The sequence below is a fragment of the Eulemur rufifrons genome, chromosome 4 (assembly GCF_041146395.1).
Source record: "Eulemur rufifrons isolate Redbay chromosome 4, OSU_ERuf_1, whole genome shotgun sequence".
Lineage (NCBI taxonomy): Eukaryota > Metazoa > Chordata > Mammalia > Primates > Lemuridae > Eulemur > Eulemur rufifrons.
Window position 1 is genome coordinate 40,099,457 of NC_090986.1, and position 20,473 is coordinate 40,119,929.

General features: G+C 34.0%; 1 protein-coding gene across 1 annotated transcript in view; it reads left to right on the forward strand.

Annotated features, from left to right (window-relative positions):
* MYCBP2 (MYC binding protein 2) overlaps positions 1 to 20,473 on the forward strand; it is a 251,274-nt gene that overhangs the window by 109,535 nt on the left and 121,266 nt on the right. The window contains exons 24-33 of the mRNA XM_069467662.1: positions 2,518 to 2,690; positions 3,772 to 3,897; positions 3,988 to 4,115; positions 8,687 to 8,778; positions 10,735 to 10,869; positions 12,184 to 12,267; positions 13,458 to 13,554; positions 16,201 to 16,393; positions 16,864 to 17,138; positions 19,287 to 19,508. Coding sequence (XP_069323763.1) covers positions 2,518 to 2,690; positions 3,772 to 3,897; positions 3,988 to 4,115; positions 8,687 to 8,778; positions 10,735 to 10,869; positions 12,184 to 12,267; positions 13,458 to 13,554; positions 16,201 to 16,393; positions 16,864 to 17,138; positions 19,287 to 19,508 — 1,525 coding nt within the window. The remainder of the gene's footprint in view (positions 1 to 2,517; positions 2,691 to 3,771; positions 3,898 to 3,987; positions 4,116 to 8,686; positions 8,779 to 10,734; positions 10,870 to 12,183; positions 12,268 to 13,457; positions 13,555 to 16,200; positions 16,394 to 16,863; positions 17,139 to 19,286; positions 19,509 to 20,473) is intronic.

The window sequence follows — 20,473 nt, forward strand, 5'->3', positions numbered from 1 at the left end:
ACTTCTGTTTCTGACATGGTAAATTTGGGATCTAAGTGAAAATATTCAGTAGGCAGTTAGACGGATGTCAGGCTCAAAGGATTCATCTAGATTGGGGATATAGATTTGAGAGTTTTTCATTTATAGATGGTACCTAAAACTGTGGTATTGAATGAAATCACCTAAGCAGAGAATGTAGGTTGAGAAGAGAGTCCTGGACCAAGCCCTGAGAATTTTCAAAATGTATAATAGAAGTCAAATAGTGAGGAAGAACTAGTTAGGAGACAGAGAAGGAGCAGCCTGTGAACTTCAAGGGAAAGCCAGGAGGGCATGCTGTTATAGAAAGGGGAGGGGGAGTGAGTCAAGAAGAGGAGTTGTTCAGTGGTATTGAATACTACTGAGGGGTCGGCTAAATGAATAACAAAAAATTCCACTGGATTTGGCTACTTAGAAGTTATTGCCAACTTTGAGAAGAGTAATTTCATTGAAGTGTTATGTGCAAACTAGGTGGGTATGATTTGAAGGGCGAATGGGGATTTCCACTTTTGGCAATTTGGTTAACTAGATACTTGGAAAGACCCTATACTTAAAAAAACAAACTTTATATTTTATTCAGTGCTTGGCACTTAGCCAAGAAATTGCCAATATTACCATCACTGTCCCATAAACCTCCCCTCCACCTTAAGAAAAGGAAACCAGCATAAAAATAGAAATCACATCTCCATGAATTGACCCTTGAGCAGCCAGCAGTCAGCTCATTGAAACACTGGATTGCGCTGAGGGAAGATGCTGTTATCAGCCCTGCAATTTGGAAAATAAGCATTGTGTCAGCTGCAAGGTTAGGAAAATAGAAACTGATCCTGGAACTCTCAGATTAAGCCTCCGGCTCTGGAATGATGATAAAGTGGGACCAGATAAGTAATCCCCTTTGTCTCCAGCAAAAGGCAAGAATTAATCATCATTAGAGAAAAGCTCCTCCATTTAGGCCCACAGATTTTTAAAGAAGTAAGATTTAATCAAACAAGAGTTTGAAGTATAAGATTGCTTAACATGTAAGGAACATCACTGTTAGTGTAATTCAATAGAATTTCAGCAGCAAGATCAATTTCATATGTTGGAATCATCAGAAACAGAATCTAAATTATGTATGAACTGTTTAAAAATTAAGCCCAAAAATGGGCAAACAAAAGACTCAAAATGAGACTTAAAATGATGAGATGTATTTGAAAAACAATGAAGCAGACTTTTATAAAGGAAGAATTGTTTTTTAAACAAATGGATAGATCAGGAGATTTGAACAGGTGAGAGAATTAATAAACCAGAGGACACATCAGGAATATTACCCAGAATGTTACAGAGTGACAAAAATATAAAAGACATGAAAGTTAAGAGATTTGAATAATATGAGAAAATCTAATAGACATTCAAAAAGGAACTATTATAGATTAAGCATTCCAAAAGGAAAGATTAGGGATAATAGAGGACAAGCAATATTTGAAAAGATAATGCCTAAGAATTTTCCAGAATTAAAAAAAATTTGAATCCACAGATAATAGAAACTATATATTAAAATATTTCGATTATCTATAGTCAAGAGACATTGTAGTGAAACTGTGGAACGCTACAGACCAAAAGAAAATCTTAAAGCAACCAGAGAAAAAAGAATGATCACCTACAAAGAAATAACAATTAAATTAATAGGACTTCTCAAAAATAATAATGCAATAATATTAATGCACTAATTTGTAGAAGCTACTAGCATAGAATTTATTTGTGCCAAGTACTATCTTAAGTGCTTTTTAAAAATAATTTTAAGAATTTTTAATTGTGATTAAAAAATACAACATAAAATTTACCTAAAATTTACCATCTTAATCACTTTAAAGCATACTATCAGTAGTGTGAAACAATATTTACGTTATTGTACAGTAGATCTCCAGAACTTTTTCATCTTGTAAAACCAGAACTCTATATTTATTAAACAACAGCTACCCATCTCCCCTGCCCTCTCTCCCCTAAAAGAGATTAGGTAGTGGAGACAGCTTTTTTGAGGATTTTGTCATGAAAGAGATAAGAGAAATGGAATATGACAGGAGGACATTATGGGTTCTCTGTAGCTTTTCTTGGTGCTTTCCTGTTCATTAATAAGGTTGAACATCTATATCCATTCTACTGGTGTTTCCTTTCTGAGAATAGCATTCCGTGTCTTTTGCCCATTTTTTGCTGTTAGGTTGATTGTCTCAAGCTCTGTACATCATGGATGTTGTAGTTTTGTTTTAATATGTATGCTTCACATATTTTCTTTCAACTTGTCCTTTGTTCATAAACTTTTTAATGGGGTTTTTGTTGTATAAAAGTTTTGTATCTCTATGTGCACATCAAATTTTTAAGTGTACAGTTAGTTGCTATATTATTAATGAAGTATTACAATCTATTTTATTATTTTCAAATTATTTTACTTGTGATATAAATTATTAATATGTTTAGCTTAAACAAAACTACATGTTGAGGTGCTGTGATTATTCTTTTTCTTGAAAGGTTTCGACCAAATACTAGAGAACTGTGGTGTTACAATGCAGTGGTTGCTGACGCCAGACTTCCCTCTGCAGCAGATATGCAGTCCAGATGCAGTATTCTAAGTCCTGAACTTGCCCTACCAACAGGATCGAGGGCTCTCACCACAAGATCTCATGCAGCTTTGCACATTCTAGGTAGGGTTGCTATTTGTTGTACAGTTAATTTACATTAATGTGTACTATGCTGAGGGTTGGAGTTTTTTTTAAGTATTTAAATTTGTATGTCATTCTGTCATGTTTGTTGGACAATGATGATAATAATATGCAAGGTGCAAAATAAGTTAAATCCTCTAAGAAGCTTATCCTACAGAAAACAATACATAAGACCTGTACCAACACCATGAAAGATTTATGTATGCCCAAATAGAAAGCAGTATTAAATATAATTTTCCCAATAGTAGACCCTTAAAAAAAATAGTTTTGCTTAACTTAAATAAATGTTTAGAGATATAGATCAAATATTCAGATGTATAATCATAATATTTAATTTATACACATTATTTTAAAATAAATTCTATAAAATATTATATGAATTTTATATACTACTTCTGTCTTTTCTTACATAACACAGTTTTCCACAGCACATTGACTTCATTCCTATTTAATTACTTTGAGATAGCACTTTTGCAATATATTTATTCTGTTGCTGGAAAGTTTATATCAATCCACATAACTATTTTACTGCTTTTAAAAATGATCATTAAAAAATTTATATAGGTTTATCTAACATTTGCAAATATTCCTAAGTGTAATTACTAGGTCATAAATAAAATTCCTTGTTTCTTTTTTCTCCCACTTTATTTGATAACCATTGTAAACATCAAAAATGAGCATTGATTAAGGTTATTTCAGACTAAGGTGTCTTCCTCAAATAATACTTAAAGAATCAAATTAAGTAATTTGGAGAGTTTCATGAAAGGAAGAACCTTATAAGTACTCAAAGTTTACGTGATTCCAGATTTTCAGAGATTCGGTTTTGTGCAAAACATTATCATAAAGCATATATTTAAATATAATAATTATCCAGGCACAGGAGACTTTTCCTGGTTGTTAAGTACTCTTCCATGAAAAGATATTTAAAGCTTAGAATAAATTTGTTGAGCACATTCAGAGTTTATTTTACTTATTTTATTTACCCCCTATAGTATTTAATATCTTTAGTGCTATAGGAAGCTTTAATTTCAAGTAATTGAATTTTGTTTGTTTGTTGTTTCAGGTTGTCTTGATACCTTGGCAACTATGCAGGACTTAAAAATGGGTGTTGCAAGTACCGAGGAGGAGACTCAAGCAGTAATGAAGGTTTATTCCAAAGAAGATTATAGTATAGTAAACAGGTTTGAAAGTATGTATACTCTGCTTAGCAAATATTATCTTATAACTGAAATATATATATGGATATTTTTAAACATAGGTAATTATTTATATCTTTTAGGTCATGGAGGGGGCTGGGGTTACTCTGCCCATTCAGTAGAAGCTATACGTTTTAGTGCCGACACTGATATTTTACTTGGTGGTCTTGGTCTGTTTGGAGGTAGAGGAGAATACACTGCTAAAATTAAGGTAAATTTCATTGACACTGTTGCCCTTTTTCATTTGAAGACGTTGGTTTTGACTTAGTTTATTGTTTTATTATTTGATGCTGCTTTTTTTTCCTATTTAACTTGGTTTATTTTTGTTATTGTTAATGCTTCCTTTTAAAAAGGGGTGGAGAAGATATTGCTAAAATCTAATATAATAATACTAAATCAGTAACTCAAAAAATCAAAAGTCAGAATGGAGGAAAGAAAAAGAAAATGATTTTTCAAAAATTAAGACTGAAAAATGTCTATATCTCAGTCCTTTGTGCTGCTGAGCTTCCCAGTGGTCTAGAAACACCAACACCTTAGTATGTGGCTACTTTCTTATAGTCATTTTAGTGACAGGAGGCACAACTTTTTAGGGACATTTTGATACAGCTAAAAAGTTTTTAGCATTTTTAGTGCCAAATACTATATAAACAGACATCATTACCCCAGGAGTGGGGACCAGGGATGAAGTGAGAAATAGTGTTAGGGGATGGAGTCCATCTCAAAGGTGAACTAAAAATAGTTGTCATAGGTTTACTACACCTATTCATCTCCAAAAGGGCCAGTAGTTATCCCAAGCAAAGTGTATCCTCATTCTTTGAAAATTCACTAGTAGCTTAAATGTTCTGCTTCTCAAATTATCTGATTTTGCTCTTAAAGTAAAAGAGAAAACTATAGTTTGTGCCTAAATTTCAATAGCAGGCTTCACAAAAAATTCTAAGTTAAATGTAGTCTGTTCAGGAGGTATTTTCTTAGTTCTTTCAATAGGATCTAAAAATGATATTAATATGTTAAAACTCCCTTAGAATGATGGTTTCTGAGGAAACCACCCATGGAAGCCCAACGAGAACTGACAAATTTTAAGAAGTACTTCCTTATTTCTGGTTATAATTAGAATATGTATGCTAAAAAATACAGATAATATAAAAATGAATAAACCAAAAATTGAAAGCTCCTATAATTGTACGGCATGTGGGGATAGAATAACGACTAAGAACACCTGTAGCACATTTATGTTGATAATAAGAAAGACAGTGGTTTTAGTTTTGGCTCGTTTCAGTGCAATGAAATGATTATCGTAGGATGTCTTGATTCATCCTCAAGATAGGGAAGCAAACTCAGTGTGTTAAGTAGGTCTAGTTGACAGTGTCTAATAAATAAGCTCATCAGGAGGATGTATTTTTTCCTGGCCCTAAGAGATTTTTTTTTTTTCAAATAATAGTGAACAACATAGTAGAACTTATCTTCAAGAGTTTTGGTGTAGAATTATAGAGGCCTTCCATATATGTTGATTTTATATTGGCCCTATTTTTCAAGCTTTTCTTCCATTCACCTTTCTAGGATATACATTCTTTTTAGCTTCTTTGTTTTTTTGTTTTGTTTTGTTTTCATACCTCTAGTTGTTTCTTGTGTCTCTGTTGGTTCAAACTCTTCCACCTGGCCACTGAATGTTGGAGTTCCTCTGGACCTAGCCTCAGCCCTCTTTCTTCATTCTGTATTTTTTCATAGGCATTCTCTTCTGAGCCCAAAGTTTTAGCAGCCATCAGTATTCCATGATGTCCAAATTTATATCTCTAGCTCAGACTTCTTGGACGCATTTCCACATAAATGTTTTAAAGGCTTGTCAGTTGTCAGTCATTATATTAATATCTCAACTGAATTCATCCTCTTCCCCCAAGACCTGGCTCTCTTCCAGTGATCCCTTTCTCATAAATAGTACAACCCACCATGTGCATGTTACATAAGCCAGAAACCTAGACATTTTTCTTGATAGGTCCTCCTTCACCTCCTTCCTCACCCTAAAAGTGACTTTTCTGTCACTACCCTTGGCAAAGCTATTTGTCTTGGACTGGCCACCTAGCTGGTCTCTGTATGTTTTCTTAGCTTTATATACTTCCTGTCTCCATGCTCTCTCTTCGCATTCCTTCTTGAACCTACTCCAATCAAGTTTTTGCCCCAATCACTGAAATTTCTCTTGTCAAGGACACTGGTGACGTTTTTATTCCTAGATCTAGTGGTCAAGTCTCAGTTCTCTTCTTTTTTAACCCAGTCAGCTGAATTTAATCCAATTGAGCTCCTTTGAAAGACTTTCTTCCCTTGGCTCCCACTGGCTATTCTTAGTCTGCTTGCTGCCCCTCCATCTTCCTGACCTCTGAATGTCAGAGAGTCCAGAACTCATTTTTGGACATCTGTTTTAAACTACACTCAAGCCCATAGTGATTCACCCTCATGGCTTTAAATGTGTTTTCTCTGATGACTTCTATACCTATAGACCTCTCCTCTGTCCTTTAAAGTCGTATATACTCTATGTCTCCACTTGAATGTGTAATAGGCATTTTGCAGATAACAGGTTCAAAACCATACTTCTGATGAATCTCTCTAAACCTGCTATTTCCACGTTCTTCCCCATCCCAGTTAACTGACCCATGATGATGTTAACTTCATTCTTCCAGTTACTCAGGCCATAAATCTTGGAGTCAACCTTGACTTCTCTCTTTCTTTCATGCTCCACATCCACTTCAGCAACACATGTCGTTGGATCCATTTTCAAAATAAATCTAACCACTTTTAAAAATTGCCACTGGTGCCAAGTTGGTCCATGCCACAGCCATTCTCACCTGGATTACTAAAGTAGCCTCCCAAGTAGTATCCTGCTTCGGTACTCACCCCATTCAGTCTATTCTTAATGCAGCAGAGTGATTCTCTTAAAATGTACAACAGAGTATGTCACACTTTTCAGCATCCTGTAGTGTCTTCCTATATTAGAATAAAAGCCAAAGGCCTTACAAGAACTACAAGAACCCATCAGGACTGACTGTCATCGCCTCTCTGACCTTTTATGATATTAGTGTCTTTACTCTAATCCAGCCACACTGGCCTGCTTTTTGTTTCTCAAGCATTTGGGCACAGTCAAGCCTCAGGATCTCTGCACTTGTTCCTTCTACCTACAGCTCTTTTCACATCATTACTTGCATAGCTCACTTCCTCATCACCTTCAGGTCTTCACTCCCTAATTAGCCTATTTAAAACTGTAAATTCTGTTCCCTGCTACTAACTTATTCCCAGTAGCCTCCATTTTTTGTTTGTATTATTTTTCCTTATATGCCTAATTCTGAGAATTGTGCCTGACATACAGTGTATATTCAAATATGTTTGTTGAATATAAGCAGGGGAGCCAGGTTAGGAGCAAATCATTAAGGACCTTTATATCATGCTAAGGAGAAGGAGGTGAGAAACCAGTGAATAATTCTAGATAAAGAAAGTATTCTGATCAGATGTTCATTTTTGTAAGAGTACTAAGGATCATGAAACAAAATCAAAAACCCTCAACTTTGTGGAATACGGGTTATTACAGATAAAACCAGTCATTATTAAAGTATTCTAGCCAGCAATAGGGAATATGGTTGAATTGACAAGCTTTGGTCCCAGCAATAGAATAGATACAGTGATGGCAGAGAAATATTGCAAAAGAATTAAGACTTTTTTTATCTGAGTTACTGGGTAAATGAAAGTGCCATTAATCAGAAGAGGGAAGGCAGGAGGAGGGAGAGATAAATCAGTTTAGAATTAGTGAGACCAAGTGGCCTGAGAGAATCAAGTGCTGTTGAAAATAAAGTAAGATCTGGACTGGAAACAGATTTCGAAGTCATCAGCATATAATTGAAAAATTTAGACATCTAGCACAGTACCTATCCAGTAAATTTTAATGCATTTTAATGTTTTATCTGTCTCTCTTGTAATTCACCTGCTATAATTCTCCAGAGGAAAAAAGGTGTTTTTTAAACACATATTAGTCCATTTTTAAAAAAGACCTTTCTTCCTCATAATTCTTCTTTATTTTCACTTAATTTAATAACCTTTTCCTACTTGACATCCTTTTTGTTTTGTCCTTATCCAGAGGGTAAAACCATGTTTTTTCATGCTCTTCATCTGTCCTTTTTCAGCCTTGTTACTTTCAGCTATTATTTGAGCTATTATTACTTTGAGCTGTTATTTTTAAGGATCCTTATCTTCTAGTATTCCTCTCTCTATATATAGCTAATATTTTTCTACCTTATTTTGCTGGGTATTTTTCTGTGTGTTCTGCAAGTATTTAATTTCACAAGGACCATGAAGTAGGAACTGTTAGTAACCAAACCCTTTTTATGAATGAGGTAACTGGTCCCAGGATCTCACAACTAGTAAGTGGTAAAGCAAGATTCTCCCTCACTTAGGAACTCTCTTAGGCAAAATGTGCTGGATGAGTTCTTTCACCCCCTTCAGATATTTATATCAGGTACAAACCTTCTTGTATAGAGCCATTTAGAGCATTTAATATAAATAGATAAATAGATAAATTACGAAAACAGACTAATATAGACCATAAAACATTGTATTATTATGTGTTTCTTAATTTAAATGTATATGTTTGTATACTTCACTTAATGTTTTAAAAAGCAGGTACTCTGCTTTTTACATTTGGTATAGTCCAGCATATATTGGACACGAACAAAAGTATAAACACATTATTCAGCAGATTTCCATAACTGAATGATGGGAAAAAATATGTTCTTCTCCTTTTCCTAGTTGTTTGAGTTAGGTCCTGATGGAGGAGATCATGAAACTGATGGAGACCTTCTTGCCGAGACTGATGTGTTGGCTTATGACTGTGCTGCTAGGTAAATGATGTGGTCATTATTCAGTGTAATCCTTACATACTTACAGTTTATTATAAATGAATAAACATAACTTAAGGAAGCTTTAAATAATGTGTGAATATCAGATTCTTGAGAAATTAAATTATATATTAAGTAAAGTATCACTTTTAACAATACTGCATTAAAATCAATAGTATCCTTCATAATTTTATTTCACCTGATAATTTGAATGTTTCAACACTTAAGGTAAAAATGGAAATGTAGACATATTTTGCACAGTTTTATTTTCATGCATCTCGTAGAGAACACCCAGCACGCTACTGTTTTATTGATTGATAGAATTATTTATTACCTGTAGCATTTCAGGTAATAAATAATTAGTGTCAGATAGTCATACTGGGCCATAAATCAGATCACCTGTGTACTCTGACATCACGCCAGTAGTATATGCTTGATAATAACACACTTTGGGAGGTGACCATCTTTACTTAATCTTCTTGGAAATTTACCAGAATCAGTATGTTTATTTATGAAGGTTCATAATGATTTGAATCAGGGAATATTATGATGAGAAAAAAATATAAACTGAGCCTCGTAATAATCATAGTAATAATACACTACACTTCCCAACAGTAACTGTGTTAAGAAAACCTTGTGGAATGTGTGTAGGCTTTTGTCAGTGAAAATGTCTATTTTCTGAAATAAGGGTGGTAGTAAGATATTGACTTTGCTTGTACCAGATATATACTTTTAAGAACAAAAGAGTAAATCTAAAGAAAATGTTTACTGTTTCTTCACTTTAAGCATTAGCCAATATCACAAGGTATTTTTCAGTAATCTTTACTCTTTTATACAAATAAACATAAAGGAAAATTTCAGGAAAGTTAATTAATTAGTTAATTAATTTTCACCAAAGCCTTAAGATGCTATTGCCATTTGCCATTTTGAGTATGTGATTATGAGTCAAAAATATGGAATATGGTTTCGTTTATAGTGAACCATCTAGATTTTCGTCAGTTGCCTACTAAGAAAGCCGAGACTCCTAAAGCATTGAGAGCATTAAAAGACTTCCATAATCTATCACAGCATCTTTTTTGACTTTCTCCCTACTTACTACTCTTCTATATCAGTCTTAAGCAGTAGTGAAACAGGACACCTTGTCATTTCCTGACCCTTTTTTGTACTTTGATACTTCTACCATTCCCTTCATGACATTTTCCCCGTTCCTGAATGTCATTTATTCTTCCTTCAATCCCAGCTACGACTGATACACATTTCTTCCACTCTATTACCTAGAACTTTGTAACATGCTCATATCCTTTAGCAGATGCCCTCTTTATACATGTCTTTTCTCACCTCCTAAATTTATAAGCTTTTTTTGTGTAGTTAATGTGTGACAGGCTCCAAACGCTTTACCTGAATTAACTCAGTCCTCAGAACAACTCTATGAGCTAGACATTAATTTTCATCCCAGTTTTCAGATGACAAAACTGAGATACAGAGCGGGTGTAGTAACTTGCCCAAGGTCACCAGCTAGCAAGTCCCAAAGCTGGGCCTTGAACCCAGGACTCCTGACTCCAGAGCTGTTTCCTTAACATGCTACCTCTCGAAACACTTTAATGAATAAATGAACTTTAAAACTGAACTTCCTTGTTTTTGTTTCCCACAAAATTTGCATATTTTTTACATCAATTTAAAACATTTTGTCTTATTTTAATATGAAGGTTTTATAACATTTGAACATGTTGCAGAATGCAAGAAGAGGGGGAAGAAGTATAATTCTGTCACCATAACACAATTAACTTATTTGTGTTCTTGTCCAGACTTTTTCAAAGAGGGGCTTTTAATATTGTTTGACAAGAATCTTACAATTAATATAATAATTTCATGTTTGTGTTTGTAAGGGATTTTTAAAAAATAAATGTATATAACAGGGAAGTACAAAGGCATTATCTATGATTCACTAATCTTTCTCAGAGAAAAATATGCAATGATGTTTGATGAGCCAGTTCTCCTGCAAGCTGGGTGGTGGTATGTAGCATGGGCCCGAGTGTCGGGACCCAGCAGCGACTGTGGGTCTCATGGACAAGCATCTATTACCACAGATGATGGGTAAGTGAAACGTTGAGATATTTCTTAAGCAACTCTCCTTTTTTTTTGGTGGAATATTGTTTTGAAAGCTCAAAGGACCTTCAGTACAATAAAAAGCTTAGTAAGATAGAGCATGATATAATTGCTAAAAATTAAATTCATGTAAACTTGTGCCAAATTAAGGTCTAGACAGAACAGGGAGATAATAAGACTACTGCACTGTGCTCTTTCTTGTCAGATGGCATTTGTATGTATTTCTGGGTATTAAATTTTATAAAAACTTTATTGCCAGGTTAGAAATTATATGGAGGAAGGTGAAAAGATAATGAGGAATTTGGAACCATAAAAAAGAAGTAGCTAACTTGCCTATTAAATTTGACAATGCACAGGAAAACTGTTTATAAATTGTAAAGCTTCAGTGATATGAGATGAAAATGTAGGGAAAATTTTATTGATTAAAAATAAATTTTGTATATAGAGTGCTTTTCAGTTTATAAAACAATAACTCTGTGAAGCATTTAAAGCTCCATTTTATACTCAAGCGACTAGAGAAATAAGAAGGTGAAATGATTTGCTTAGAGTTATGGTTACTACGTGGCAGAATGAAATCTGGACCTGGACTCTGTTGATTCTAAATCCAACATTCTTTATGCTCTGTTCTGATTTATGTATTTGAAAGGACTGTCATTTGTAAGTGAAATTTAGGTTACTCTTTATTACTCTTGAGCACAAACTATTTGAATTGGGTAGACATTATATAATAGTATATTTCAATTTAGTTCAGTTCGTAACAAGCTGACCAAAAAAGAACAGACTGATTTATGAGGTGACTTCCATGTTGCTGAATATTCAAGTAGATTGATGTAGAAAATTAAATCTGTTGTATGTATCCCTTTCAGTTTACTCTAAGGTTATATACTAAAACTGAGGAGTCTGCTTTGACCCTGAACTGTATGATTTTCATATGTAGTTCATTCAAACTTGGAATATCATGGCACTTTGAGACATCTAGTCAGGTAGATTTTTTTTACTGTTTGTAAGTGGAAATCTTTTGTTAAGAGTTTACTGCTCTGATTAAAGCTGGAGCTGGAGGGCTGTGAGGGTGGGACAGCCAGCTCCTCACCTGGGAGTCCTGATCAAGTTCAGTTTCTTCATTTTACTGATTAAGCCAGTCAGAGATAGAACTAAAATCAGGGCAGTGCCTTTTTGCTTTTCTTTTTTTCTTTAAAGAATGAATCATTTTCATTAACATAAGATTTGAAAATATTCCTATTTCCTTTGATGAATCTTAGATCATGTCGTCTTTGGTATCATTTTTATTTTTTCTCTTCTTAGGGTTGTTTTCCAGTTTAAGAGTTCAAAGAAATCAAATAATGGTACAGATGTTAATGCTGGTCAGATACCTCAATTATTATACAGGTATTTAGAATATTTATAGTTAATTAATATGGTTTATTCTTTTGCTATAATGAGGTAGAATCATTACAAAATATATGGCATAATAGGGAGAAATTATTTGAAGCATTCAGCAAATTATAATATACTGGTGGAAATATAACTACATTTAACAAAAACATTTAATTTAGTTGATGTTTTGTATATTTTTAAACATTTTCTACATGAGGCTTCATTTTAAACTTTGCCTAATGACTCAGATTATCTGTAATATGTCAATAATAATATTTTGATAACTGGTTATTTTAATCTATTTCCTTACCAGTTTCAGAATGGTATAAACTAATAGAATTTGTCTTAGACGAAAGAAATTGGGGGAGTGGCGTCTTTAGTTGTAAGCCTGATTGACATACTATAGTCTTATATTTCTTGATCATCTTGTGATAGAATGAATTGGAAAATTCCTTGCTGTTGATAAATTTCTACCTTTAATTGAATAACTTGCTCATATGATTATATTTATTATATTTTTAACATTATTTAAGAATTTTAAATATTTCACAGTAATTCAGACATGTAGGGAGGCATATACCTATGTCTGTTTCTATTTCTATACTACTGCAATAGGTTTAGAATAAAAATTCAAATGAAAATAAACTCTTACTAAATAAATGTTGTCATTCTTACTTTAAGTAGTAAAAAAGGAAATACCTACCCCTAGAACAATGATTTTCTATCTCCCATATCTTCCTTTCTAGTAATCACTTAATGAATCTAGATATTATAAACCTCATTTTTCCTAAGAAGGGATTTTTGTTTTTTATGCAATATGCAATCTATTATTGTGTATAATATGTAGATTTATGAACATAAGTTGCATTGGACTACTCCTGGTACTACTGATTGAATAACTTTTCAATAGTAGCATCAATTAATACTAACATTACTAGAGGGCATAAGTTGTATATGTTCTCTAGTAAGAAGAGAAAACCTCTACTACTTAGTCTTAACAGAAGTGGGATTTAAAGGAAGTACTCACATTCTAAAAATTTGTTCAGCATTGGAAAAATGTTTCAGAAGCTCCATATTGGCATTTTACCTGGTAAAAAAATTTAAATGTATAATTTATTTTGCTATTACAGAAATGCATATTTTAAAAAGAAAAATGTCATTGGACTTTCCAACATAACTTTGTGTGTGTCTCCTACCTTCAGACTTCCAACCAGTGATGGAAGTGCTTCAAAAGGCAAACAGCAAACCAGTGAACCTGTACACATTTTAAAAAGATCTTTTGCAAGAACTGTCTCAGTGGTAAGCCATTTTTATAAATTTCAGCTTTTCCATTCTGTGCTCAGTTCCATTTTGATGTTTAGAGTTTTAGTTGTTCTAAGTTTATCTCAGCATAGCTTTATAAACTCAGATTTGGTTTTATATTAGCATTTATATTCTAGGCCAAAGGTAATATATATTTTAAATAATGGAACAATGGAGATATTGCCTATGATTGTATTAATAGCATGCCCAGATGAATTGGCCTTGCTGTTTCTGAAATAAGTGGTGGCTTTTCTAATAAGTCATGTATGAGTGCATATGTTGAAGGGATTAGAAAGTGAAGGAAAAGTTAAGGATAGTGCTGGCCCCAAAAGTGTTACTTTAATACTTGAGGATACTAAGTAGAAGAATTGCATATCTAGCTAGGAACTTTATGGAATCACTTGTCATCCCTATTCTCCATTTAAAGTTGCATGATGCTTTGGGGGTTAGCAGTACAGAATGGAAAGTCAGCATGATGTAAGTGAAAGATCTTAGTATGTCTGCTCAGGAAGTCTGGGTTAAGTTCTTGCTCTTTCATTCATTAATTGAGGATTCTTATGCAAATTATCTAAATAAATTTTATCATAGCATTATGAATTTCTAACGAGATAAGAGGTATAAAATTCTTTTTGAACTGTAAGGCCCTATATGAATGTGATTTGTTAACATAGCCAGTAGTCTCTTATGTTGGTAAAATGCATAGGAAGAATTTTTTTTTAATAAGTTTTAAATTTATTTATTTATTTATTTTTTTTTGAGATAGAGTCTCACTCTGTTGCCCGGGCTAGAGTGAGTGCCATGGCGTCAGTCTAGCTCACAGCAACCTCAAACTCCTGGGCTTAAGCGATCCTACTGCCTCAGCCTCCCAAGTAGCTGGGACTACAGGCATGCACCACCATGCCCAGCTTATTTTTTGTATATATATATTTTAGTTGTCCATATAATTTCTTTCTATTTTTAGTAGAGACGGGGTCTCACTCTTGCTCAGGCTGGTCTTGAACTCCTGACCTCGAGCGATCCACCCGCCTCGGCCTCCCAGAGTGCTAGGATTACAGGCGTGAGCCACCGCGCCCGGCCCTAAATTTATTTTTTAAAACCACAAAGTTAATACATGTTTCTGGTAGGAATGGGGCATAGCAGGAATAAAACTGTACTAAAAGTATATTAAAGATTTTTCCCCATTCCCCTGTTATCATGATATATAGCCACTATTAATATTTACATTTTTGTATCTATCCTTTTAGACCATTTTTCTATGCAAATAAACTTAGTATGTATTACATATGCAGTGTTCTATATAACATTCCTGGTTTCTTTAATGATACTTATAGTCTTCATCTTATTTATTTTTTTTAATTTCATAGTGTACGCCATGGACATCTTTCCCCGTCAATACATTTGGCTCATTCTCAATCCTTTCTGTTTGCATACATATTTCTATGCTAATTTATTCAACCCTATTCCTATCAAAGAACCAGTTTGTTTCTCATTTTTCACTATTAATGTAACATTTTGTTTCATGATCATCCATACACAGGTGTCTTTGATATGTACTTATGTACATGTTTCAACTGGCAATGTGCCTATTTAAATTTTAGTATATCTTATCAAATTGACCTTCTAAAAGAGCCATGGCAGTTTATAGACAGTGTGCTTTTACTAAGAGACTACAATAACTTTGGCTCCTTAGTACCTTTGCATCCTTTTAGATGTAAGATGAATTTGGTATCTGTTGATCCAAATAAGGATCTTTGATCTAATTAAGGATCTAAGACTCTATTTTGTCTTTTTCAGTGATCTTTTTTTTCTGTGTGTGGTAACTCCTTTGTGTTTCTGTCTAAGTGGTTTTGTGGTCATTAGGTACTGTAATCTTATGTAAGAAACTTATGCAGTCATTTCTTTTAAAAAGTTATACGATAAACTCTCATTTCTGGTATTACTGTCACCAGAGGTCTGGGATTTGGTGGGAATGGGATGGAGGAATACATGCTTTGCTTTGTGATTAATGTAGTATCTGTCATCATGTTAAGTGTGATAAAACCTGCAGATCAGCTAGAACTGCAAAGAAAAGTCCACTATCTTAAACTCATATTCTAGAATTTTTAAAAATCTAAATGAGAATTTTTAAATATTTTCCTGTCAATTATCTTTATTAATTTATCAAGAATTGGCTATAGTTTGTATTATAAATTTTAATACGTAGACATAAAATAGGTTATTTGATGTTGTCACTGATATCTAATACTAAAACACTTGTTTATTTTTTTACTGTAGTAACTGTATAGAGTTTTTCTTTTCAAGTAAATGTGTATTTATAAGTGTTTTTCATTTTTTCCCCTTATATGATGAACTGGATAGTTTGGTAGTGGGGAAACTTAAAGTATATTTTTAAATAGGTAAATATTGAAGAATGTTATTTTTAGAAAGGCTTAACCATTTTATCTTTTTTGTAACAAACTTCAAAGATACTCTTAATGGTAATTTAATAAATGACATAAGAGTGCCTTTTATTTGGGCCACCACAGCTTAATAAAGAAGTTCAGGATAAAGTTTTAAAGTTGCATGTCATTATCTTTCCATGTGACTTGACTTAATGGTATCATTTAAACTCATTGCTGTCTCTTTTTTCATATTCTGGATTAGGAATGTTTTGAGTCATTGTTGAGTATTCTTCACTGGAGCTGGACCACCTTAGTCTTAGGAGTTGAAGAACTTAGAGGATTGAAAGGATTCCAGTTCACAGCTACCCTTCTAGACTTAGAGAGACTGCGCTTTGTGGGTACCTGTTGTCTGAGGTTACTGCGGGTCTATACCTGTGAAATTTACCCCGTGTCAGGTATGATGCATTTTTTAAATGACTAGGGAGAAAACATTTAAGACATTGAAAAGATTTATGTAGAGGTAGAAAAGAGCTACCTTTAAGCTGTTTCTAAAATGAGAGGAGAAAGTCATCTTACTATGAAGCTTGTGTATTTGCTTATAAAGAATAAAATAGATTATATGTCATTCTGATAAAAAGACATAATAGGCTAAAATTAAATACTCTAGTAAAGTATTAATTTAAACAAATTCTGTCAGATAGAAACATTTTGGGCAAGTGATTTGAACTTAACTGCTAAAACCAGGGCTTTTTCCATTTAGATTTAAAAAAGAAATAATTTTGGACTGTATTTAATCTCTAAGTTGTTTCATTTCTAGGTTGTAAGTACTTGTGATTTTTAGCTATATAGAAAATTATTGAATTATATGTTTTCATACACATTTAGTATTTTACTTTAATTAGCAATCTGCTTTTTTTCTCCAAAGCTACAGGAAAAGCAGTTGTAGAAGAAACTAGCAAATTAGCAGAGTGTATTGGAAAAACTAGAACTTTGTTAAGAAAAATTTTATCAGAAGGAGTTGACCACTGCATGGTGAAGTTGGATAATGACCCTCAAGGATATCTCAGTCAACCATTGAGTCTCCTAGAAGCTGTCCTTCAGGAGTGTCACAATACCTTCACTGCCTGTTTTCATTCTTTCTACCCAACTCCTGCCTTACAGTGGGCGTGCCTTTGCGATCTGCTGAATTGTTTGGATCAGGTAATTTTAGTCTGTAAAATGTTAGTTGAAAACCTGATATATTGCTTAATATTATTCAAGAAAATGAATTGTATTTGCCCTATCTTTTTAGCTTTTATAAATGATAAATTAGGAAATCATTTGGTATATGGGACTTAATACATCATCAAGGTTTAAAAATTTATTTTGTTTTCTGTTTGCTTTATCATTTTATAGTTATAAAACTGGCAGGCATGTTGTGCAGCTGCTGATTGGCTCTTTGAATCTCTAAGTGAGTGAATGTGTGAGAGAGGGGGCAAGAACAGTAGTGAGTATGTGAGAACAAGGACAGCACCCCTGACACCCCTCACCTTATATGCAACAATGAGAAGGAGAGAGAACTGAGCAAATGAGCATGCTAGCACCATGCATTCGTTCCTGAGAAAACGATAACCTTCATAAATGTGTATGCTCCAAATTACTGGGTTAAGACACCAGAGGGTGGCTGGGCATGGTGGTTTGGTCCTGTAATCCTAGCATTTTGGAAGACCAAGGTAGGAGGATCACTTGAAGTGAGTTTGAGACCAGACTGGGCAACATAGTGAGACCCATCTCTACAAAAAATATAAAACCTAGTTGGGTGTAGTGGCACGTGTCTATAGTCCCAGCTACTCCAGAGGCTGAGGCAGGAGGCTCACTTGAGCCTAGGAGTTTGAGGTTGCAGTGAGCTATGAGCCGCCACTGCACTCCAGCCTGGGTAACAGAGTGGCACCCGTCTCAAACTCTGTTTCCCACAAAATTCCAGGCCCAAATATTATCATTTATAAATTCTTTTAAACATTTAAAAAAGAAATAATATTAATCTTTTACAATTTTTTTTTTTTGGAAAATACATGAGACAGCACTTCCCAACTAATTTCATGAGGTTAGCCGTATCCTCATACCAATACCTAACGAAGACATTACAAGAAATTATATATGAATAGCACTCAGAAGTTCTAGAAAATCTTATCAAATCAAATCCAGCAATATAAATAATATATAATGACCAAGTGGGATTTATCTTAGAAATACTAGGTTAGTTCAACATTTGAAAATTAATGTAATTCATATTTACTGATAAAGAGGGCAAATCATATGATCCTCTCAATAGCTACAGAGAAAATGTTTGACAAAATTAACAGTTAATCAATGATGAAAATTTCCCAGCACACTTTAGGATATAAGGAAACTTCTTCAATCTGATGGTACCTACAAAAAATCCATACCTATTAATAACATCCTACTTAATAGTGACATACTGACTGCTCCCCTAAGTTTGTAAATAAAGTACAATATGTCTGCTCTCACCGTTTCTATTCAACATTGTACTGGTAGTCCAAACTACCCTCCAACCCCCAAATTCACTCATCACCAGGGCATCCCTAACAACTTTGGATCCATGTAGCAGGGTAGTGTAATTTACCACTCAATTTCCAGGGACAAGATGATTGTCTCAAGTAGTACAAAAATCAACTACTCTCTGTCAATCTTCCCAGTCTGAAATGGTTGTTTTCCTCCCTTACTACTGAACGGGCTAGGTTTAGCACAAGTTAGTTTAACATATGGAATGATGCTATGCTTTTATGCTTGACTTTGTAACACAATTATTTGATGAACTAAGAAATATGTACACAATTTTTGTGAATTAGGGTATCTCATGTTGATAAGTTTTTAATACTTTATTATAAAATTTTGTAAGTATGCTTCTAATTTCTCTAGATACACTATGGAATGTGATGACATAATTTTGTGACCTTAGTGAAATGTGATTTATAGTAGCACAGATTTATAATTTATATCATTATTTGAGAAAAATAGTTTTAGTACTTATTGAAAATACCTTAGATGTGTTCTAAATGGGGCCTTTCTGGCATCTTACTCTGGGAGGATATGTAAATACGTAAACTCATTCACTAGAGCACAGGGGGCTGATTTTTCTTGACTGTACCTAATTTTTTAATTTTCATTGAATAGTAATTTAAACAATTGTGGTTTAGAGTATTGATATAGTATTATTCTATAACAAGGCATTTTAAATGACTGAGTGACAGAAAATTTTGGTTCGATTTAATAACTTATTTATAATCCAGAAACTTGGATTATACTGATGCAGTACTTTTTGGGGGGGCATATTTTTGTCTTTCAAAGGACATCCAAGAAGCAAACTTCAAGACATCGAGTAGCCGACTCCTTGCAGCTGTTATGTCAGCTCTGTGCCATACTTCTGTTAAGCTGACTTCGATCTTCCCTATTGCGTATGATGGAGAAGTACTACTGCGATCCATTGTTAAACAAGTTAGCACAGAGAATGACTCAACACTAGTTCATCGTTTTCCTCTTTTGGTGGCACATATGGAAAAACTCAGCCAGGTGGGTCTTTTTCTGAAATTTCATTTATAATGAGGCAATAAAACTGTAATTGGAGGCTTATTTAGCTCGTCACTTATTTTTGGAAAAACTCCCAAAACCATATTTTTCGCTCTACTCTCACACCGCAACAATCATCAACACAGAAGATTTCTGTGACCAAATGTGTGGGGGTATTTTTCCCGTACACGAAGCAACAGACATCACCTGGGTGTTCTCTAATTCAGTTCTGACACTGTCTACCTGGAGATGGCATCGGATCCATAGGGTGAGGGTTCAGTCCCAAAACTGCCACCTCTTTCAGATGGCAGTCACAAGTCCAGGCCTCTAGTTGGATGGGAACATCTCTGGAATGAGGTCTTTTTTTTTTAAATAGAGCCTCACTCTGTCACCCCAGGTAGAGTGCAGTGTCATCATGTAGCTCACTACAACTTCAGACTCCTGGGCTCAAGCAGTCCTCCTGCCTCAGCCTCCCAAGTGGCTGGGACTACAGGGCGCGTGCCACCACACCTGGGTAATTTTTCCTATTTTTAGTAGAGATGTGGTCTAGCTCTTGCTCAGGCTGGTAGAATGAAGGTCTTATGACCCACAATCAGAAAGGTGGGGGAAGAGTAGAGTCCTGCCTTGGGGCAGGTGAAGGTCAGAGAGATTGTGTTTCTTGAGATCTAACATACCCAATATCATAACAAAAGACTATAACAAGGGCTGTGGGAGTCAGCCAGCAACTGTGGAGGAAAACCTATATATATGTGTATATACATATCATAACATCACAGTGCTTATTTTCCTATATTGATAAATATATTTACCAAATGATTATTTAACAAATAATAAATAAACATCTATTTCATAAGAACTAGAATTTTTTTTTAATTCTCATATTTATAAAATGAGCAGTATTTTTTCTGTAATGTTTTATTTTGAATAATTACCTTTAAAAAATCTGAATGTTATGCAGTGAATATATA